Genomic DNA, 24,026 nt, shown 5'->3' with positions numbered 1-24,026 from the left:
TTCTCCCTCCCTCCCTCCCTCCTTCCTTTCTTCCTTCTTCCCTCTCTCTCTTCCTCCCCCCATCTCTCTGTCTTTCTCTCTGTCTTTCTTTCTTGTCTCTCCACATAGGGTATCACACCCTTACCTGCAGTGCTCTGCCCAAAAGGAATGTAAATTTTAATCTCTAAAACTTTTTGTTGTTGTTATTTTGGTTTTTTCTCTTGAAGACCAGCCTTAACCCCAATCACTTAGTTCTCAGAGCAAGCCCTATTTGGTCACTGTTTGGGCCCTGATTGGCTCAGAATGAATGCAAATAGGTTTGGCCAGAAACTCTGAGGGTCTTCGCCTCCCACATTTTTTTTTTAAGAGGCCATTCTTTGCCTCATTTTTTATTAAACCTCACTGAATGGGCACTGCCTTAGTCAAAATGAGACCTGTTAAAGACCTTAGTTTGAAAAGGCCAAGGTCTCCCACTGCATCCTGGGCCATCTCCAGTTGACCTGATCCACATCCGGCCACTGGACCCAGATGGCTCTGGAGGAGAATATGAGGGTGGTGATTTTGCACAGCCCTCCCTCACTCAAATCCAATTCACTTGCATGTCATAGCTTCACCTCCCTGACATCATGGTCCTCCTAGAGAACAAAGAACAAACAGCAACCTTTTTCTCTACTTAAACAGTTCCCACCCTATTTCAGGCCCTCATCACCAGTTGCCTAGACACCTGAAATAGCTTTTTAACTGGTTTTATCTTAATCCAATCCATCCTCTATAAAGCTGCTAGTGATTTTCCTAAAGCACAGGTCTGATGATGTCTCTACCCTACTCAGTAAACTCCAATGATTTCCTATTGAATTTAGGTTTGGACATTATCCTAGCTTTTTCCCACCTTTTATTAATTTCTACTTTTGTGTTCGATAATTTTGTATAATTATTAGTACTTGCAGATAATTTTTAAATAAGTAAATGAACACATATTGGGGGTGTGCTAATTTTCTTCTTTTTTTCTGATGGATTCACAATCAAAAATGTTTAGAGAACACTGAGAGCCTCAGTGACTTTGGGACACACAGTCAGTATGTGTTAATGGCAGAACTTGGACCCAAGTCTTCCTGGTTCTGAAGCTAGTCTATCCACTACACCACATTACCTTTTATAAGAAGAATGGTCCCTAAATTAAAATAGAGCATGCCTCTGCTACATGTCTTCTGCCATCCTTAGGGGACACCCCAGGACCCTGAGCCCAAGAATCTTGGGAACAGCAGTGCTTCCCAGAGACCTCAGACATCGTCTTAGGAATCAATCCCAGTAGAAATGCAGTCGGGCGATTTTTCCTGTAGGTGCTATAGCTGCAACTACTGAGGACCAAGAAAAGAAAGTTCATGCCACCAAAGTCCTTGGCATTGTCGAGTTGTTTGACATCAAAACTGACAGGATTTTATCTGGAGAAATGGCATTGCTATTTGCTTTGGTGCTGCACCCTAAGGATCATGGAACTTTTCCATTTGATTTTCATAAATATTGTCTCCTTTCATTAGAATTTGAGTTCTTCAAGAGCAGGGATTGTTTTCCTTTTCTATTTGATAATATTAATAGCTAACATTTATATAGCACCTACTATGTGCTAGGTACTGTGCTAAACACTTTACAATTATTGTCTCATTTTATCCTCCCAACAACCCTGGGAGATAGTTGCTATTATTATCCCTGTTTTATAGATAAGGAAACTGAGACAAACAGAGGTTAAGTGACTTGCCAAAGGTCATATAGCTAGTAAATGCCTGAGGTTAGATTTGAACTTAGGTCTTCCTGACCTGAGGCCCCTGTACCCTGCCTACCATAATACCTTGTTGTTGTTGTTAAGTCATTTTCAGTTGTGTCTAACACTTTGCGACCCCCTTTTGGGGGTTTTCGTGGCAAAGATACTGAAGTGGTTTGCCATTTCCTTCTCCAGCTTATTGGACAGATGAGGAAACTGAGACAAACAGGGTTAAGTGAGTGGCCCAGGGTCACACAGTTAGTGAGTGTCTGAGGCCAGATTTGAACTTAGGAAGATGAATCTTGTCCTGGTATTCTGTCCACTATGCCACTTAGCTGCCCAATATATGGTATTTGTCTATCAAATGCTTAGCACATTTCTTCGCACGTAGTAAATATTTAATAAATGCTTCTTTCATTTGTTAATTCATTCATTCTACATGTGCGTGCGTGAGAGCTATATTCCGCTAGACCCATCACTTCAGCAAAGAGACAAACTTTTATCCTTTCAAGATGACTCATCATGTCATGTGTATATTAAGTATTGAAGGATGAACAGCAACAAGTATTGTAGTAGAGTTGAATTATTACTTAGTATACAATGAAGCCATAATTATCAAATCTCCTAGGAATGAAGTTCCTTTTTATATTACCTTGTTAGATCATCTGAGAACTGCCAGACTAGATTGGAACTAAATCCCCTTCTTTGGACACCTAGTTACTAACACAGAATTGGCTGATTTAACAAGTACATCCCTTGTTGCTTACCTACCATGGTATGTCTGCTGTCTGTAAAATTTGAAAATGATACCACTGGTGATACTCACTGTTCATGTGGGCTAAAAGAGCCCATGTGTAAAGAGCAGCTCTTTTCATAAAGTGCATTTGAGGATGCTCTATGATTTGTGCCTTTTCAAACCTATTGGCAGCCTGAATTTAAAGACAAAGTACCCACTCTTGATGACTGCATGCCAGGCTAATTGAGTACTGTCCACTCCCCAGCCATACGTAATAACTATGCCATAGTGTTTGAAGCCATTCTGCAGAGTACCCTTGAAGTGTTTTGTCTTTTCTCATTGTTTGCTTTTAGCTCGCTGAAATTCATCATATAATAAGTTATTGGGACATCCCTACACATGTTCAATCTAGCAGAGTTGTGTGGCATTGATCATTACTTTAATGATGTAGGTAGTTTACATCATTCATAGTCACCCCATCTTCTTGTTAATGTTCAGATGCTTCTAGAAATGATCAGGAACCTGGTAGAGGCAAGTTTTAGTATAAAGGGCCGAGTTAAGAAATTTTAATTTTACTCACAGTACGGCTGCGTGCAATTGACTTCTCTGGCCTATTTTGTCCTCTATAAAATGAGGAGGTAGGATCAGATGAACTCTTAGATCTGTTTCAGCTCCAAAGTTCTATTATTTTATGACTCTGAAGAATCTGGCATAGAAAATATAGATCAATGGAACAGAATAAAAAACAATCTAAAATAAGAATCAAAGGCACATATAGCTTACTAATATTATATATATATATTGGTCTCCCTATTTGTATTTGTCCTTTTTAACCTATCCTCACAGATGCTATAATAATCTTTCCCTATTACTGCACTATAACAAATGATAAATATGAAGAATACAGGAAAATTTAAATGAACTGATGTGAAGTTGAACATCTGTAAGGACCACAACTTAAATGAAGGGAAAACACCAAAACAATGGAAAGGGAATTTTGTGAAACTATAATGACCAAATGTGTTCTCCCTGCCCCCCCCAAAAGAGATATGAGTATGTACATTACTGCCTAACTAGCAGAGATAGGGGGATTGTGGGTATAGAATACTACTTACAATGACAAACTGGTTTGATGTGCTTTGTTTGGCCAACTTGCTTTTCTTCCTTTCTTTTTTTTTTTTTGTTTGTAGTGATGGCTCCGGGAAGGGAGGATATATCAGATGTAGGTGATATTAAAATAAAAGGTATCGATGCAATTTTTAAAAGAAAAAAGTAAATGCATATATGTTTAATGCTATAAGCAAAACAAAAATAATACAAAAACTACAATGGATCCTTGTTATCACTAGGATGGTATTTAAGGCCCTCTGAAATCTGTCTCTAATCTACCTTTCAGACTTATTTAATATTACCTCCTCCTTCACGAATTCCATCAAAAATTGGACAAAAACATTTTTATCAAAACTGGGCTACTAGTTGTGATCCAAACTTGCCATGCCGTCTCCTTCTCATTCCATTGGAATAGGCTATCTCTCAATGTCTTAATTACATTTCTTCAGAAGCTTTTTCTTTCTTCAAGGCTCAGCTCAGAGTTGTGCTGGAGCCAGCTCAAATTGCTTCCCAAGAGTGAGCATTTTTACCTGGGTAACTGGAAGACTGTTTAATTTAAAGTTTTTGGAGATAGTTACTATTTAGCCTACCACACAACAACAATAACAACCAAATGAAAATCAATTAAAAAACCCAACATGGCAGAGTTTGGCTAGTTTCTTAAGAACTTTACATTTACATCAAAACAATTTGTTGTTCAGTCCTTTCTGACTCTTCATGACCCCATTTGGGGTTTTCTCGGCAGAGATACTGGAGTGGGTTGCCATTTCCTTCTCCAGCTCATTTGATAGATGAGGAAACTGGGACAGAGTTAAGTGACTTGCTCAGAGTCACCCAGATAGTAAGTGTCTGAGGCCAGACTTGTACTCAGAAAGATGAATCTTCCTGATTTCAGGCCCAGCTCTATACCTACTGTACCACCAAGTTGCCTTTCTCTTAAAACAATAGCATCCGATAGAATTTAATTTAGATGAGTAAACTTTTGTTATTTTTTTTAATCTTAGGGGAGAGCAAGCTGCTTAGTTTTTGCCGGGTAGTTGGTTAACTTTTAAATCCCTAGAGTGCTTTTTAACACAATTGTGTTAAAACAGGCCCTAGGGGCCTATAAGGACCAATTCTGTTTCCAAAAAAGGGAATGTTACTATGAATTTGGTACAGCTCTATGGGGTTATCATCTAGTCACTGAATTCATTTTCAAAAATCTTTTGAGGAAGCAATTCAAACAAGTTGATTTATTAATATTATTTATACTGTTATAGCTAATTGTTGCGTAAAAGCCTGGAATCCTAGAGCAATGCTATGAATTTCAATGGGTCTAAAACTCTACTTTCATGCCCACAGTAATAAATTCTACAGCTATGTGCATGCAAGTACACGTTTCCCCAAACCTCACCTATGCTATGGAATGCAGGAAGGTTTAAAAAAAAGTCTTTGAAGAGCATGACACTTGAGCTTTTTGATTTTGTGCAAATATCATATAGGATGTAGGATACTTCTGAGAGGGTTAGAGAATATTTCATCCATGCATTCTTATATTTAATTTAAATAGAAAAAAATACCAAATATTTTTGTACAGGAAAGGAACTACAAATTCTACAGTGATAATTATACAAGTCTTCGGAAATTTAACTTGGAATAAGGAAATGTCATAGCATCTTTTCTTGAACATTCCACTTAAAGAAGGCACTTGGTGAGATAATATACCAGAAAATGCATGATATGATGAGTGAAAAGGCATACTGGAACACTGTATCTCAACAAATCCCATCTAGGCCCTTTTATTCTCTGGGGTACATTGTTTTAAGTGACTCAAGAGGAATAAAACATTTCCACAAATCAGGAAAAGTAAACCAATGAAACTATTTGAAAGAAAACATGTAATTAATGTCTTCCCTTCAAATAGGATTATGCTTACTCTCCCCAAACTTTCATAAACATCTAACATTAAGTTTTGTATAAGGAAGGAAAATATTGCCAAGGTTTGGGTCACAAAGCATTAACTCATTCCTCTATTTAGCAGTACAGAAGTGAGTGATCTATTAAAAAATAAACAAAAATCACATATTTTTTCAAGCATTTCCTGTATATAGAGCATTGTAATGGGCTCTAGGAAATACTGGAAGTTTAAATATGGTGGATAAAATAGGATCCCTATCCTCATGGCATCTATAATCTAGCAAGAGGCTAAGGCAAACTTAGATAACTATAATACATAATATTATATGACAGCTGTATAAGAGAGTTACTAAACGAAGTGCCAAATAATGGGAACAGCCATTACTGACCAGGAGGATCAGGGAAGGCTTTGTAGAGGAGATAGTATTTGAGTAGGACTTTAAATGACTGGTAGCAATTCAACAAGCAAATTTGGTGAGGGAGAATGTTCCATGACTAGGGATCTGTGTAAGTAAATTCACTGAGATGGGAGAGAACATGGCATATGTGGGATGCAGCTGAGCAAGACATAGAAAGTCATAGTCACAGGATTTATATCTAGAAGGGACTTAAGGCTCATCATCTAGGTCAGCATTTTCCAACCAGCCAATCAATCAATAAAAATTTACTTATCACCTACTAAGTACCAGGCACTGTGCTAAGAGGCAAAACACAGTCTCTGTCCTCAAGGAGATTACTCTGATGGGGAGATAACATACAAACAAATATATACAAATATATATAAGGCAAGCTACATACAGGGTAAATAGGATATAATTAAAAGAGGGAAAACACTAGAATTAAGAGAGGCTAGGGAAGGCTTCTCATATAAAATGGAATTTTAAGTTGGGATTTAAAGGAAGCCAGGGATGTCAGTCCAGGTATTGGGGACAGCTAGAGAAATTGCCTGGACTGGAGAGATGCAGTGTTTTGTATTTGCTCCTGGAGGCAATAGGAAACCACTATTTCCTACCAGGGGGAATGACATGCTTGGACCTGTGTTTTGGGAAAATCACCTTAGTGGCAGAATGGAGAATGGATTGAAGGTGGGAGAGATTGGAGGCAGGAGACCTACCAGCAGGCTATCACAGTAATCAAATCATGAGGTGATGAGGGCCAACTTTTTCAAGACTCCCAGGGGTTGAAGCTGGTAGATCTCATGAGCTCAGGAGTTCTGACCTGTAGTGGGCTAATCCTGTCAGGTATCTGTACTAACTATGGCATAATTTTGGTAAGGCCCCCTACTATATGGGGTTCTTAGGTTGCCTAAAGAGAAGCCCAGGTAGGAAACAGAGCAGGGCAAAGCTCCAGTGCTGATCAGAGGATGAGCTCTTGCATTTCCAGCAAGAGCTGGACATAGGGAAACCCAGTCTTTAAAAAAATATTTTTTTTAAATGTCAAAAGACATACATGATAGTAGTTGCATTCATATTGTAAAAATGCTACAAATAAGGGCTTGGTTTATTATTTTGTTGATTGTTTAAACTTAAGAAAGTTATAGAGAAAATGTTAATAATGCAAATTAAACTTAAAAGTGTATCATGGGTACTTTTTCCCCCTTTGTCCCCACTGCATAACTGGTTGTTAAATATTTACCAGCATATCACTGATAGAGGGTAATAATAGAAGACTGGAGAGGCAGAGTGGCAGTAGATTGTGAAGGACCTTCAATGCTAGGAAAGGAGTTTGAAGTTTAGGCAAAAGGATAGTCAGTTATGTTTTCTGACTAGATATGTGACATGACCAGACCATGATAACATGTTACAACTGTAAGGAATTTAGACATCATCTGGTCTAACTCTTTTATTTTATAGATGAAGGAGAAGTTCAGATAAGTCTATACTCATTTATATGAAGAATCAATGCATCTCGACAGCTATAAATATGCCAACATTTTCACGTGGGTAACTAATTAATCATATTATTCCCAGTACATTCCTAACTGTAATCCAAAAGAAAAATAAGAATCTTCAATTGAAACCAAAAGAAAATAGGAGTTTCCCTTTATCCCCTCTATAAAATGGCTATTTCTATTTTAAAGAGAATGATTTGTTAATTATGACTGATTCTGGAATAAACTCTTGTCTTGATTCAACTCCCTGCTGTGATCATTGGATTCAGTCTTTTAATTCACAAAAAAATGTAAACAGAAAGCAAGTCTTGTCTGAAATTAAATTACTTCTAAGAAAAACAAATCGAAAGTCCAAAATAAGGCTTTTATTAAAAATTGGGTGCTTCCCTGAGATTTTGTATTTTGCTATTAAAAAAAACAACAAACTCTTTCCTTATTCTCAAAACAAAAAGTAATTTGATAATTTAGAGTCTTTCAATACTTTAAAAAAATACATTGGTTGGTACTCACTGTTAACCTTTTAGATTACCAGGATTTATGTGTTTCTTTTACCTTATCTCTCTCTTAAATGATTTTTTGAGAGACTATTTTCTTCCGCTCTTTAAGCCAAATAGAAATTTTCACAGATTTCGAGCTGAAAGGGACTTCAGAATTCATCTAGTCCAGCCTCAGAAAGGGCAAAAGGTTTTTTTAGGTTCTCAATGCAACAACAGCGTTAGGAACATTTGAGGGGAACTAAATGAATTTGTGTGTGTGTGTGTGTGTGTGTGTGTGTGTGTGTGTATAAATAGATGTGTGTGTACATAAACATATGTGTATATTTCCAATTAGTTTATAATAATTACTGAGTAAACAAAACAATTTGGATTTGTTCACCTATATTCACATTGGCCTCATCAACATCTATCTCTACAGCTAACACACATACTATCCATGTAACTTTCTTTGCCAAATCATAAACAACAGAAGGAATTTGAAGTTTGGATGAATTTCATTTCATTTTGTTTCATCAAATTTTTAAGTGCATACTATATGCAAGGTACTGTGGTGCTTACTGAGACTACAAAGATAAAAATTTCCATTTAAAGACCTTACTATGATTGAGCAGCATTGTGAAGTACCTGGATTCCTGTACCATCTCCGAGGAGCAATATGGCCCTCAACGTGTGACCCTGGACAAATAACTGAACATCTCAGCTCCCAGCCAGTTTTTTAAAATTGTAAACTGCAAAATGATTGCAGATCTGAACTGGTTGGGAGTTTCCCCACTGGGAGTTCTTTATATCAGGTCAGGACCAAAAGAACAACAAAAAAAGATTCAGTAAGATATTAGCTGGCCTGAATCCTGCCCAGATATTTTAAAATTCAAATCCTACCAATTACAGGTATTCTCCTTAGTGGGATAATCTCTACCTTCTCTTTGGATATAAATAAAGGTAGAGGATGGGACACACCCCTGTAGAGGTGGGGATGAAAACTCCTCTTGGTAAGTAATGTCTTTCTTAGTTAAAGGCTGCCAGGCAATTTTTTTCTACACCTAGAGAGAGATCTCTCAATTTTTTCTTTTTAGACAGCTATTAATTTCTTTGGGCAGATCAATTCTGAGAGCCTTTGGACAACTCCCATAGGAGGGTGGTCTATTCACAGAACTTCTTCTGGGACTCCTGGATGGTTACTCTTGTAGAAAGCAGTTTGTAACAATGTCCTCCTTCTGCCCTCTAATGCCATCTTTGTTAATGGATTTTTTTTTAAGAGAAAGAACTTGGTTCAAAGCTCTCTAGACTTGTTTTAGGGAAACAAGCCTGTGTAGCATAACTTGGTGTGTGCTACACCTTGCTACCCCCTCAACTCTCTTCATTCCCTGAAGTATGAGGGTCAACTATTTTTTCCTTGGCCATTACACTCTCAAAGGCTATACAGTATATGGCACTGTAGAGTTGAATTCAAGTATCTCAGAGGAAATTTCTTCCGCTTAGAACAGCCTCAGACTTGCCTAAGATGCAGATTACTTTTTTTTTCTTACATATAGAAACATTCCAGTAGAATGTAAGCTCTTTGAGAGCAAGGATAGTTTGAGAACAAGGATAGCAAAGTGTCTTGCAAATAGTAACTGCCTAATACATGTTTTTGCCATATTAAACTGAATAAAAAAAACATCTATTATTGCAGTATCTATCAGTTTGGAATTTAAAAAATAATTTAGACATGGATCATTTTTATCAGTTCATTTGGATAGTCTCCCAAGGTCTTCTATTTAAAAAATCTCCATCTTTGATTTTGTTGGCTAACAGAACTCCCAAAGAGGAAATTTGGGGAGAATTTAGAGATAGTAGGAAAAACTTAATTTCCAGGCCTTAATTGCTTTTTGGCTAAGGAACACCTCACTTAGTATGGGATCTCTTCTGAGTACTTTGTAATTTATAGTTTGAGAGTTACCTGGGTCACTTATTTGTCAGACCTTGGACTTCCGGACTCTAAGGTCAGATCTCTATCCACTACTCTTATGTTGCCAAGAAATACTTAGCCCTATGTAATTGAATATAACAAAAGTGCATACTGAATACTTTCAGGAGATATAATTTTCTAGGTGTGGACATTCCCTCCATGAAAGGAGATAGAAACCTTTCTATGACTTGGGCAAGTGGTTTTTGAGGCTGACTATGGCCACAAAAGTTGCCTCTTCTTTTAAGAATCTTGTCGAACTCTATCACTCACTAGGACACAAAGCCTTTACAGTCTGGAAGGATTTGCCAGAGCCTGTGTTCCATTGGCATAGCCTCTGAGAACATTTGGTCATCTCTACCACAAAAACTGATATCTGAACAGGCCTTTCATGAGGAAAAAAACAAGAACCCTACAATTCTTTAAAAAATATACTCTGCAACTCATGCCTCTCAACAATTAAGATTAACCTTTTTTTTTCCAAATTAATACAAATTAGGGAATTTTTAAAAAATCATTTTTTCACCTTTATGCAAAGAGAACAAAATGCAAACATAGTGATTGCTACTGTCATATTTTACAAGTTAAATATAATGGGAGTAGCTTAGTACAGAAAAAGACTAGATTCTCCTGGTGACTCAGAAAGTTCTTACTTGAATTATGAAAGTTCCATATGAAACACAGGTCTGTCTTACCACTTGTGGCCATTAAGGCCTATAATAATACTAGCATGCCATAAATTAAAGGTAGAAACTAATTAAATGTTTAATCTTGATCTTGTGATTGAAACAGTTAGGAACTTTAAGTAGTTTCACTGTTACTCAATATTTGTTTCAATGTCTAATGCAGGCAATTTAACAAACTACTCATTTGGAGGAATATGATTCATGCTACTACTTTTTATGCTGAACTAAAGGATTTAGACATGAAAACCCAGATATTTAAATAAAACCAAGTTGATTAGCATTGAAAATTTAACACAATGATATTAAAAATCCCTGTTTGAAAATATGTATTTCCCAAACACTATGGTTTAAATCAGCCACTCCTATGAGATCTTCAGACTGGGAGTGTATAGATGGTTATCAGAAAATACCTACTGTTGCCACAATGGGTGGAAGGCTCCTGCAGTTCTGGCTCATTATCCATGTGGTTGGACAATCTAACAAAGCATTGGTTTATTAGGTTTTGCTTTTAAATAGCAATTTAATTTTCAGGTGTCACTATAAGAATTGTAAAACTTGAATTATCAGGGTTAAGTTGTTATAGGTCAATTCCAGTTCTTTCCTCTATTATCTTTCATTTTTACCATCTTCATTGGGAACTGTTTTCCTGTTTTGTTTTGTTTATAACTGCAGGCTGCTGTCAAATTTCAAAGGTGAGAGTTAGCTTTCATGCCCACCATATTAAAACATTATATGGCTTAGCTTTTTTATATATATAAAAGATATCCAGATGTCTTTGTCAGCTAAGATTTATTCGTAAAAGGAGCAGTGAGAAAGAAGCAAACGAAAAAACACTCCTAGATTAAGAAACCTTTCTAAGTGCAAAATTCCTAAAAGTTTTCTTTAAAGATGGCTGAAACTTTCAAGGCAGGATAGTTCTTTTCCTACTTTTAAGATCTTTCTTTGCATTTTTCCATTGGGTTTATAATTTCCCACTGCTCTCTCATCCCAGCTGTGGAGGCGGGTGCTGCCATCCTGCCAAATTGAGAAACAAATTGGGATCCACTCCCAACCAGGGAGAAATGGGGAAAAGGAAAACCTGTAACACCACTGGAAAGGTCACACTGACACTCAAGTACACTGGTCCCAGGCAGTCAGGGGAAAAGGACTTCGCCAAAAGCTGGGGTACAAGGGTGTAGGGTCAGCCTGCTTGCTACTACATGACGAGCAGCGGGAGGTCCGCCTGCCTCGCCTTACTTCCGCAGGGCCAGTCTCCTCCTCCTCTCTCCCTCTTGGGCTAGGTACTCTCCCTTCCCACCTGTCGGGTTCTCGAGCTGATAGAGGCTGCCTCGGTGACTCCCCTAGTGGTGGGAATAGAAACGCTTCGCCCTGGAGCCGCTCTCGGTTAAAGCTTTTCCCCCCACCAGACCCCGATAGGCAAGAAGCCCTGGGGAGAAGGAAATTCCTCCTCGGTACGCACCCACTCATGCTTGGCTCGCCCTCCCCTTTTGTCTCTCTCCCTCCCTCCCACATTCCCATAGCTGTCCGGGAGACACCCAGAGCCAGAAGAGTTGGCGGCGACTTTCCGTGCCCGGGACTTGGGGCATGGGGCAGGGTGGGTGAGCCGGCAAGAGAGAAGGCGCGCGCTGCGCCTACTCCGCCCCTGGGGAAGCCCATCTTGGAGTGGGTGAGAGGGGGGTCATCCCGGAGGAAAAAGCTGCGGCTTCCCCCTCCCCCCCCACCTCCCAAGTCAAGTCTGGGCTGGGGAGGCCAAACTGCAGCCGTGGAGGGGGGATGGGAGGAGACGGGAGACTGGGAGATAGAGCCTGGGGAAAGAACAGGGCAACCTCTGTCTCTCTTGGAAAAGGCGGCGGGAGCCCTGGGGAGAAGGGGACCGAGCAGATTGCTAACTCTCCCCGCCCCCTCTTTTTTGGAAAGAGAGAAAAGTTTATTTATTTATTTTGCAAGGTGGTGGTGGGCTTAAACCACTCCAGCTAGGCGCACAGGAGCGAGGGGGTGTGCATCCATTGCTAATGCAGCAGCTGCAGCTCCTAGAGCTGCTCACGTCGCAGTCCCCTCCTCCCAGGCCAGGCTGCTCCGTGCAGCCTAGTCTCCCCGCGCGCCGCCTTATGGCTACAGTGTAAACCCCACGAGGTGGGAGGTGCAGCGCCGCCTCTCGTAGCTGCTCGCTCCAGCCTGGGGAAAAAAAAACCTGCCTCCAGTTGCAACTACCGCTCTTTGCAGTCTGGGCAGTGGGAGCTGGTTTTCCCTACAGGTGAAAAGAGAGAAAAAGAAAGAAAGGGGAGGCGGCGGGTGGATGGCTCTCCGGGTGCCCATGCCCGTCTGCGCGTAAACCTCGGGGCAAGCCTCCTGGGCTGCTTTGACGGAGCTTGGATTTCCCACTCCCCGCAGCAGCTTGCACCGTTGGAAGTGGAGCGGGCGCCACCAGCAGCTGCGAAATGGACAACCGAGCCCGGAGCTCCGAGGAACCCCCTGCGGCAGCACCCCAGCCTCCTCCCGCCTCCTCCGGGTAAGCCCCGACCGACCCACTCCGCTCAGGGAAGGAGCGCAACTGGGGAAGGGCGAGTTCAGCAAGGCCTAACTAAACCCGTTTACCTGCCTAGCTTAACGACTGCCCTGCCAGCTGTGCCAGGGTGAGTCACTGACCAGCCAAGGGACCGACCCAGAGAAGATTTTCTTTCTTTTTTTTCCTTCTCTCGGTCTCTCTGGATTCTGGCCGGTGGTGGTGGTTTTGTAGCTTTTCTTTGTTTTAAACTGGGGCTGCACTGGTAATTTGAAGCTCGGTTGAATGCCAGGGATTGGGACTGAGGAGTCCGGCGGGTGTAAAGATCAACAAAGGGCCCTTGTCGGGGCTCTGGAGGAACAGCGGGCAAATACCTGTAAGCGAGCTCCCGGGGAAAAAAAAGTTTCCTTGGCCGAGCCGAGTGGCTCAGGGAGGAGGAGACCCGTGTCAAGGTGACTCTGGGTGGGGGGAAGGGGCTTGGAGCGAGCGTTTGGAGGGCTAGGGAACGTCAGCTGTCAGACCGCTTGACAGCTGGGGATTGATTGGGGGTTGGGGGCAACCTGCTGTTTGTCTCGGGAAAGGTGCAGTGATTTGGGGTTGAGGTGTGGGTAGGTGTGGCGTGCCAACTGGCCTTCTGTGCCAACCAACTCTTGACGAAGGCTATTCTTTGGGGCCAGAGGAGTGCAAAGTTAAACGGAAAATACCTATAATTTTCTTTGCATCCACGTGTGCTTGGAGGAGAGATGGGAAGGGGATAGACGTCACATGTTGAGTTAATATTTAGGGAAGAATGTTTTCCTAGCAGATATGCAAATGGTGACTGTTCTTAGCGTTTGTGTAAACAGACCAGAGAACAGGTAGTTCTGCTAGAGATGGCAAGAACTTTCAAATAACTTGGGGTTTTAACTAAGACAGAGAACACTAGTTGGGTCCCCGAAATAGAATACTACCTGAACCTAGTGCCCCGCTTCCTAGAAGTTTTTTCCCCCTTCCTCACCCCACCCCTCACAGTTTTTTTGTTTGTTTTTTCCTCTTTCATGACTAGTCTGTTGCACAGAAATGCCTAAAGGAGAATGAGAACATGGTGAAAAGAGAAAAGTTAAGGAAAATTTATAGTATGAGTCTGGTGAATGAAAGTTGTAGTTCTCCCGCCTCTCCCTTAATTTAATGGATGCACAAGTCATTTTTTCCCTGGAACATGACAGGAGTTTCCTTAGAAGCAAGTCACAGCATGTTTATTCATCACACTGGCCATGTGAACATTGGCAGTTGAATAGGGGAAACATGGAAAATTCTCAAAACAATATGACTAATCCGAAAGATATTTAGTATGATGCTTACATTGAGGAAATATGTAGTATGTGAATTAATTCTTTCATTTTGCTCCAGATAACTGCCAAATTTTCAAACAGTTGGACTTTTCAATTTATTCCTTTTCTCCTCCCATTATTCTGTTCACTTCAACATTTCTGCTGATATGGAAGGCCCTAGATTGAAGATAAACCAGACTAAGTCCCTGGACTTAGGAGTTTACAGTCTAGTTAGGAGGTAAAATGTAGACAAATAATTATAATACCAGGAAGAATATAAGTGCCATAGAAGTAATAATAACAGCTAGCATTTAATTGGTTTTATGGGTTTGCAAAAAAAAAAAAAACAAACCCACAAACTTCAATTCAGTAATAGCAAAACATTCTACTAACATTGTTTCTCACCTTTATATCCTCTCCTGTCTCTATGCATTTGCAAAGACTATTCCTTGTACCTGGAATAGTCTTTCCCCACATCTGTTTATGGAAATCCTCTTCCTATGGCTTCTTCCCATGATGATTGTTGAACCTTTGCAATATTTGTCCTTAGTATTGCCTCTCTTCCTTCTGCTTCCCACATACCAATTTGAATCTCTCAAAATTTTGGCTTTCATAGTCTGATTTGGAATGATTTGTCTTCTCCCCATTCCCCCAGCTGTAAACTTGATGTCAGATTCCTGTACCATTTTTTTTCATCCTTATATCTGATATCTAACATACTACCTTCAATCTAGTAGGCACTTGAGAGATATTTGCTGTTGAATTATACCAGTGGTACACATTACATATCACTTCACAGTTTACAAAGTACTTTTCATACCATAACAGCTATTGTAGATGTAATACAAGTGTTATTATATCCAGTTTACAGATTAACAAATCTGAGGCTTAGAAAATTAAAATGATTTTCACAGAATCATACAGCTAGCAGGAATGAAGGACATAAACATTTATTAAGTACCTACCAAGTGCCAGGCACTGTGCTAAGTAGCTTATTTAATAGTTGGGGAAACTGAGGCAGTGGCTAAATGGCTTGCCTGGGGTTACACAGAGAGTAAGTGTCTGAGGCCAGATCTGAGCTCAGTCCTTCCTGATTCTAGGTCCAGTACTATTCACTGGCCACTTAGCTATCTAGTAAGTAGCAGAGCCAAATCTTTCCAATATACTAGAGTGCCTAGTATGTGCTAACTTGGAGGGAGAGCACAAGGAAGGAAAAATTATTTTTATTGTTTAGGGGATAGAATTTCAGCCGGGCCTGTAATAATAAAATTTTGGCAGAAATGGGTCCTTCCACGTGGTGAGAAAAAAAGGTACAGAGGACAGAGAATGCACAAGTTGTCCAGTTTGGTTGGAGAATCGGGACTGGAGATAAAGACTTTAAAAAGTACATTAAGGGCCACACCAGACTGAATATAATCATAGAAAAATGATTTGGCATATTATATTATGTATTAAGAGTAGAGGAAGCAAAGTAAATAAAGTAATTATGCTAGATTAATTAAGAAAGTATTAGTTTATACTTGTAATTATGCATAAAAAGGCTTGTTTATTAGCAACTGGAGTAAAGTTAACCATTTAAATTCTCTAAAACCTCAATACCTTTATTATCTGAAACCTAACACGGAACTTAGCCCAGTATATTGACTGATTTAATCTACATTGGTGACCTAGAAGTGAATTATCATAAATCCTTTTACATGTTTGTTCCCATTTTGTTCTTTGCAAAGAGTAAACCCTTTTTTGAAGATTAGAGCAAAGGGGATAGATAATAATCCCCTAAATTGTATTTTTGTCAGAATCAGGGATTGTGTTTCATTTTGCTAATTGGTATCTTAATATTGCTCAAGTCCCTTAACTTACTACTTATTATGGTGCCTTTAATTGCTTAGAAGAAGAGCTTATTCCTGAAGCCACCTTCCATACCCAGCTTACCTCTAGTAACTAGTTTTATTTTTGCTTTACACCTAATCAGTTTTGCCTTTTTTCGGGGGGGTGGTGCTTTCTTTGAAAAGATGATTAAAAATTTCTGACTTTGGAAAAAATGTATTATTTTAGAATCAAGAGCTTCTAATATTTTGTTTCTAAATTACTTTTTCAAAGGAAACTGTAGTTACTCTGAAATTACAAAACTGAAAAACCTGGTAGACTTTTATTTCTTATCTTACATTGAATTAGACCCCAGGACTCCTATCTGTCCAATCAGCGCTTTATTAGTAGTACTGAGGTCTGTAGAGCTTGGATGGGCTTAGAAACTAATGATTTGTTAGATGTCACTAAATGAGATGGTGATGAAGTCCTTGAAAGGAAGGTTGGACAACCTAGTCACTCTTGTCAGTGGACAACTGTAGGATACCTTCTCATTGCTATTTTATTTTGTTTCTTAAGAGTGCACTAAGTGTCCAAAGGATACTTTTAACTCTGCAAGAGCAGCTGTTTAAAATGTTTCTATAGGCAGCCATGGATTTCAGTCAAATATCAAGCACTCATTTAGCCCTTAGTATGTGCCAGACACAGTGCTAGGAAATGGGAATCTAGAGACAAAAATGAAACAGAATTTAAAATAATTGTTAATTTTTATGTGGAGTTTAGAGGCTTTGGGGATTTAAATTAATTTAATCGATTTTTTTAAAAGTTTAGATTCACCAATTAAAATTTTCTTTAAAACACCTACCGCATATGACAGTGTATAACCAACTACTTGGACTTAGTGCCATGACATTAAGGTCTTATTTGTAATATGCTTTTTTTTAAAGTAGGAATTTGGGTTACCAGAGAGTATTGAATGAAATTGTTAATATAATTCCCACAGACTTCCCACTTGTAAAATGAGGTCGTAGGAAAAATTGTGCAATCCATAAAGCATAACATTTGAATTAGTTATTTCCTCTGAATGAGTTATGGAATAATTGAATAACAGTGTTATGGCTTTTCTTCTGTTTGTAGCACCAGGTGTGGTTGATAATGCTATTTCCTATGTTGATCTGGAAAACATCCCTATTTAAGTAAAATGTTTTATTTAGATAGTCAACAAAATCTGTTGACCTCTATTGTAGGCTGAATAGTTTCTACTGGGTCCTGTGGATACCTGTATGTTCTTTGCTCTCAGAAAGAAAATAGACTGTCAGAAAAGGGTACATGAATAACAGTCAAGAGAAGAGAGAGGCTTAGAAGAAAGCTTAATATTGCACATATTCTTAAAGTACACATATGCATGGCTTAAATAAGATATGGCCAAACTTATAAACTATATTGTGTAGTGATGAATGAATGAATGAGAAAAGCATTTATTTAGTGTTCACTGTGTGCTAAATACTGGGGAGACAGAATAGAGATGACTCCTGCTTTCAAGGAGCTCATATTCTAATAGGAAGAAAGAGCACATATAGAAGGTTTCACCTGTAGGACAGATGGAAAAGCTCAATGATTCTTAGTGAGGCAGTTCAGAATGAATCTTCTTTAGTGTCATTTTCCATTGATTAAAAATGTTTCCGAAGTTGAACCGTTTGGTGGTAAGAATTTTTCTTTTTGAGGTCTTCAGCTGTGGTTGCTAAGAAGGGGGAGGGGCTGCGGAACCTGCAAAGACAATTTGCCAGGTAGGATCTCTACCAGGCAGGAGTTGCTTTACAAAATGATTTCTTGTCGGGTTTTTTTTTAAAATGCTGAGTATTTGGATTTTAAAATAGATTAAAAATTATATTTGATTAAAAGAAAGATTTATACATATGTTCAAGAGGACATCAATAACATAAAGTAAGGTATACCTATATAAGGAGGGCTGTGTTGAAATCTTTAGGGAAGGATAACCTCTAATCCAACAATCTGGGTTGGTGAGAATCAGTACTACCCAGTGTCAGGGGATGGACTAGCTGACCTTTCAAGGACAATTGTATATCATGATATACTGTATATATACATTGAAAATTTTAGATAATTTGGTGCTGTTTTTATGAGCTCTAGAAAGTAGCCCAAGGTATGTTTTCATTGTTGCCATTAATGGATTTGCTATGATTTTTTTAATGGAATTTTCCCCCCATCTGTTATGCTAAAAACAAACTCTCAGGGTGGGAGAGAAAAGTTTCCCATGGTTATTTCCCAAGGGTCAAATGTCTACAGTCTTATATAAGGACTTCAGCTTATCCAAGGAAAATTAATCCCTTGATAGACTACCAAAGATGAATTTGGTTGTTTTGGTAACATTAGAAGAATGCAGAGTGAGTGTGATTGCCTTCCATTTCACTCAGAGTAAATGCATAGTGCTACGTTTTGTAAATTTTAAAACCGGATGAACAAATCCTTATTGTTTTCTGGACAAGAATGTGCTATGCAGCTGAGTTATTTTTCTTTTGACACAGAACAGCAAGCATATAATTTTTGTTACTGTAAGACAAATAGAAAATTAATTTAAAAGTACTATTAGAGCTGAAGAGATTTTAAAAAATAGAATTAGAATCCTTAACAATTAGGGGAAAAAGGGTTAGTTCCTCAATAGTCATTTATTAAACACTTGCTGTGTGCCAGGCACTATGCTAGGGGGTGGAGATACAAACTCAAAAGACAAAGATATGTGCCAAACAGCATTACTCTACCTTATAGGCGTAGATCATCACATTTGAGTGTCTGCTGTGGATCAGTGATACTGGGTGATGTAAGCTATAGGTTTGTCACTTTCTCACTTGACCAATTCCATGTCCCTGGTTAAAGGTTTAGAAAGGTGTAGGCCAAGAACTTAGTACCTTATTTAGTTTGGAGTGATTGATACTCTGTTTCTTAACTTTGTGTTCATTAATACTAAAGTAGGATCTATTAAGGGAACTATGAATCCAAGGGGTAACTAACCTCTTAGCCCACCTCATTAATCCCTAGCTCCCTATCTGAGCCTCTGGATTTAAATTAACAATTCAGTAAGTGTTTATTAAACACCAAGCATTCGTATTCTGATGAAATTGGAACTTGGGTTCTTTGTGTTGTGAATAATGGCTGGTATTTACATAGAGCTTTAAGGTTTGCAGAGCACTTTGCACATCTTATTTGGTCCACACAACAACTCTCTAAGAAGATAGGTGCTCTTATTATCCATTTTGCAGGTGAAGAAACCGAGGCTGAGAAACTTAGATGTGTCATTCAGGATCACATAGGCAGTAAGTGTTTGCATCAGGATTTGAACTCTGATCTTCCTGGCTCTGAGGCTAGCCCTCAATCCACTGCACCACCAGCTGCATGGAATGAATCTATGTTTAGTCTAGCCATTGAAGTATTCATTTTGCATGAGACCACTATATGGATAAGGAGAGCACTGTTAAGTGTGGACATTGTGGTATAAATAAGAGACCCTTTTTGTACTCCACCTCCTAGATATCACAAACTGGATATACCCCACTTAGAGTTTAGTCTCTTCTTTTTTCCCATTCCTTCTACCCTCTTCCTACTGCTGGTTCTGAAGAAATTAGAAATTAGATAAATGCAAGGCAAGGAGGGAGAGTGCCAGCAACCATTTAAGCCACCGTTATTCCCACTCTTTATTGTTCCAGGTGAGTTGAAAGGTCAATTCATTCCTTAGCTGATGTAAAAGTGGTGGCTATTGCCCCTGAGTTCCTATTCTTTATGCAGGTATTCTTCAGCAGCTGATGGCAAGGTCGTCTAAGACTCTCTGGATTTTACTCTTCTCATATGTAGCTTAGAGAGACGAAAGCCCCATGTGCAGCCTCATTCTGTCATATCATGGCAGTGTTCTGTCTTTCCTTCTGGAGGGCTCTCCTCCCATTCCTTGCTCCAGCTTCATTTTCTGCAAGATACTTGTAGGGCCTTTCAAAGGACCTTGGGCTATTTCCTCCCTTCATGCCTGTTTGGCCTGCTTGCCTCAGAAATCCTGGGGCTCAGCCCTGCCTGGCATTTTCTATTGGCTCTCCGCATGTTTCTTGGGCCAAGGCACTGAAGGAAGTTAGGTGCCACCAGCTGCCAGTCCTTCCCGTCTTTCTCAAATTGGTATTATTTATTCTCCATCTTTTCTGGCATTGTCATTTAACCTTTACCTTGTTGAGCATATATGGGCAGGAACTCTACATACTAAGTACAACTTCTTCCCTCCATCCAAAGCACAGCTCTGATTATTCCACTCCCTTCCCTCCTTCATGGCACTATGTGCCTGTATTTGTTGGCGTGTTTATATCTGTTTTGAAACATATGTAGAATTTTCTTTTTTTTAAAAAAAGGGTCCCTTCCCAGGAATAAGTTGAGTACTTTCAGTTGGGAAAAAAAAATTAATTTGCCTACACCCATTAAGGCCAGACTTAGAAAGATAGAAAAATTTCTATAGACAGCTGTTATTTTAGATGGGAAGAATCTGGCCTCACATGAATCACTTCCCTTCTGTCTCTATTTTCCCTTCTACTGCTTTAGTCAGGGAGAAAGTAAATTTGTTTCCTATACTCTTTTAATCAGAGGTTATAATCCTATAGTGAAAAGAGTATAAATTTGAAACCAGAGGACCTGGATTTAAATTCTGGCTAGTATGTATTTACTCCTCCCTAAAATTATTGGGGTTGAACTACATAATCTCCAAGATCACTTCCAAGTCTCATTTAAGGATGCGAAATTTTTTTCTTTTATACCAGTCCCTTCTTTATGCTGCCAATATCTTAGCTGGGGAGTCTGTGGTGCAGTAGAAAAGAACACTAATCTCAAGGTAAAAAAAAAAGACTTGAGTTTTGACTATGGGCTAAAACATTTACTTGAGGTATGAGTCTGATCATGTGCTTTAACCTCCCTGTACATCATTTGCCTCATCTTTAAAAGTGGAAAGAGTTTGGAGTCAGGTAACTTAGATTAAAATTGCATGGCTGCTACTTACTGTATATGTAACCTTGGACAAGTCACTTAACTCCTCTGAGGTTATCTGTGGAATAAGGATTGGATTAAATGACCACCAAGGTCCCTTCCAGCTTTAATCAGTGAACCTATGGTTGGCAGAGTTGTTGTGAGGAAGGTAGGCATTCAGTTGTAAATCATAGTATTAGAAATGTGAGTTGTCTTTTTAAAAAAGTTCATATAATATAAAATCAGTTGTCATGTATTTATGATTATAAATTTTTATATATGTACATATATATATGTAAATGTGTGTGTTATTCTTACATGAATTTCCATATTGGAAAAACAGGTATGATTTTTTTTTCTGGTATGAATAGTATTTAATATATTTTAACAGAATTGAGAACATTTACCAGATTAGTGGTTTTCTGGATAATTTTCTGCTCTGATAAAATTGGTATAAAGTGCCAATCAGATCTGTAAGCTGTATCAAGTTACTACAAAGCTTCATCAAAGTGTGATTTGATCCAAACAAAGTGGAACAGATGTTCAGAAGTACAGTCATGGTTAGAATTGTATTGTAATTAGACAAAACTTTATTTAGTATATAAGTAATCCAGCCTCTGTATTAAAAGGATAGAAGATCAATCTTGCCTAATGGTAAGAGGAAAGCCATTCGGAACTCTTGTTTCTAATTAAATCTGTGCTGAAATTTGGAAGTTCTGAATTTATGTCAAGTAAACAAGAATTTATTAAGTACCTGCTACATTCCAGATGCTGGGGATACTAAGGAAAAAAAAAAACAACTGGATGCAACTGAAAACAGTCTCTGCTCTTAAGTAGTTTACAGAGACAATTTGCACACAATCATGTACAAAAAGATATAGAGGGGATATATTGGAAATCTCAGATGGAAGGCACTAGCAATAAAGGGGATGAAGGACCATAATATTTAAATAGATTTCAAGGTTCCTTCATTATACATAGTGGATGACTATCAGCCTTGTGTATTTGCAATTAAGTAATGTGTGAATTTTCCATTTTCATGGATTTTAAATATTTTGGCTACTGGTGTGCATAAACAGTTAGATGGTGAATTAGACTGAGCAGAGGATTTGTACTGAATATAAATCCTGCCTCAGACACTTACTAGTTGTATGACTCTCAGTTTTCTCATTTGTAAAATGGGAATAATGTTATTACCTGCCTCACAGGGTTGTTGTGAGAGTCAAGTGAGATCACACATGTAAAGATATCTGCAGACCTTAAGGTGCTAGTAAATGCCGTTGTTCAGTTTCAGTTGTGTCTGACTCTTCATTACCCCATTTGGGGTTTTCTTGGTGAAGATACTGGAATGGTTTGCCATTTCCTTCTCCAGCTGATTTTACAGATGAGGAAACTGAGGCAAACAGGGTTAAATGACTTGCCTAGCATCACAGCTAGTAAGCATCTGAGACTGAATTCGAACTCAGGGCTTTGTGACTCCAGGCCTGGCACTCTATCCATTGTGCCACCTAGCTGCCCTAGAGCTAGTAAATGCTAGCAATTGTCATCACCGTCATTGTGACAAAGTAGTAATCGAAGTTATCAGAAAACACATAATAAAACTGTACTGGATTATTGGATAGATTATTACTGGATAATATGGATTATTACCCTAAATCCATGCTATTGTTTTTTTTTTCCCTACTTCTCAGAGCGTTACAGACACTAAGGAAGAGGCTGTCAGCTGGATTTTTAAATGGGTAGAATTGTATTCTTTCGCATTGCAGAAAAACTTCTGCTATGTAGGGACCAGTCTTCTAGAAATTTCAGATTTTTTAAATGGCTGTGAAACCCACCCAAGGCATCAAGCCCAAGGGCCAAACCCAAGACTTGCTAGAGAAGTTATGGGAAATAGGATAGATAAGAAAGAGAAAAGAGAGCAATGCTGGTTCCAACAGATTTTTCGAAAAAGTGACAATAGATTAGAAGCCGTAGGGTTGAAAGGAAGATACTTGAACAATGGAGAAAAGAGATAGAAGATAGACTGAATACTTGTGCATTCTGCAAGGATAGATAGCAACCTCCATCTCAATCTAGTTTGGTAGTTGCATAGGAACAATAAAATTCTGATGGGCAGGGTATATGCAGGTGAGGTAAATTAGATACTTCAGGGCATTTTCCACACTTTTTTCAATGTCTGTTTAGCAAATGATTCATAAGTGTCTGCTCTGTATAATAGGGGCTATGTAGTGTAGTGTCTAGAGGCAGTCTTGGATTCAGTCAGGTTTTACCTCTGACAAGCTCAAGTGGGCCAAACGATTCTGAAAGACTCATCAAGTTACGAATGAGTCTTTGGTCTGCAGAGGGAATTTCCATTCTGGATGTTCCCTATAATACCCCAGTGAAATTAAAGGTCTGCACAAAAAGGCCATAGAAAACAATCAAAACCTAATTGTGCAAGGAGGCATGGTCCATAGAAGGTGTGTTGGAGGAATGGAGTTTTACAATTCGCCTTAGGCGCTCAAACATTCTAGTTGTATATTTGTATCTTGCCTTGTTTTGTGGAGAATGTTGGTAGAGCATTTGTCTGACTATATAATCACTATTTTGATAGCAAAAGCAGTATGGAGGGGGTAAGGATAATTTAAAAAAAACCCTTCAATTTTTAATTTACCATATTCAATCATATCTTTTCCCATTATCTGCCCATTCCTTTTCCATTGATAGTTTTATTTTTAAGTTAATGTTTAAGCAGGGTTAGTCCTTAGAGAAGTCTTGTTAATGCAGTCCCAGTTTATTGCTCCAACACCCTCACAATTCAGTTGGTGAGTATGGATGTTTTTCTTGTTCCCCCTCAGTGCCATTTAGTATAGTTAACAATTTGCCAAGATGAGAGAGAGAGAGAGAGAGAGAGAGAGAGAG

At 38.9% G+C, this 24,026-nt stretch overlaps 1 protein-coding gene across 1 annotated transcript in view; it reads left to right on the top strand.

Moving 5' to 3' along the window:
• The first annotated feature begins 12,676 nt into the window (after positions 1-12,676).
• The window catches only part of COBLL1 (cordon-bleu WH2 repeat protein like 1), a 186,403-nt gene continuing 175,053 nt past the window's right edge, over positions 12,677-24,026 (top strand). The window contains exon 1 of the mRNA XM_036743267.1: positions 12,677-13,008. Within this exon, the coding sequence (XP_036599162.1) occupies positions 12,938-13,008 (71 nt within the window). The 5' untranslated portion in view covers positions 12,677-12,937. The remainder of the gene's footprint in view (positions 13,009-24,026) is intronic.

This window comes from Trichosurus vulpecula, chromosome 2 (genome assembly GCF_011100635.1).
Source record: "Trichosurus vulpecula isolate mTriVul1 chromosome 2, mTriVul1.pri, whole genome shotgun sequence".
NCBI classification, from domain to species: domain Eukaryota; kingdom Metazoa; phylum Chordata; class Mammalia; order Diprotodontia; family Phalangeridae; genus Trichosurus; species Trichosurus vulpecula.
The sequence above is the reverse complement of the archived record's forward strand: the minus strand, read 5'-3'. Positions and strand labels throughout refer to the sequence as shown.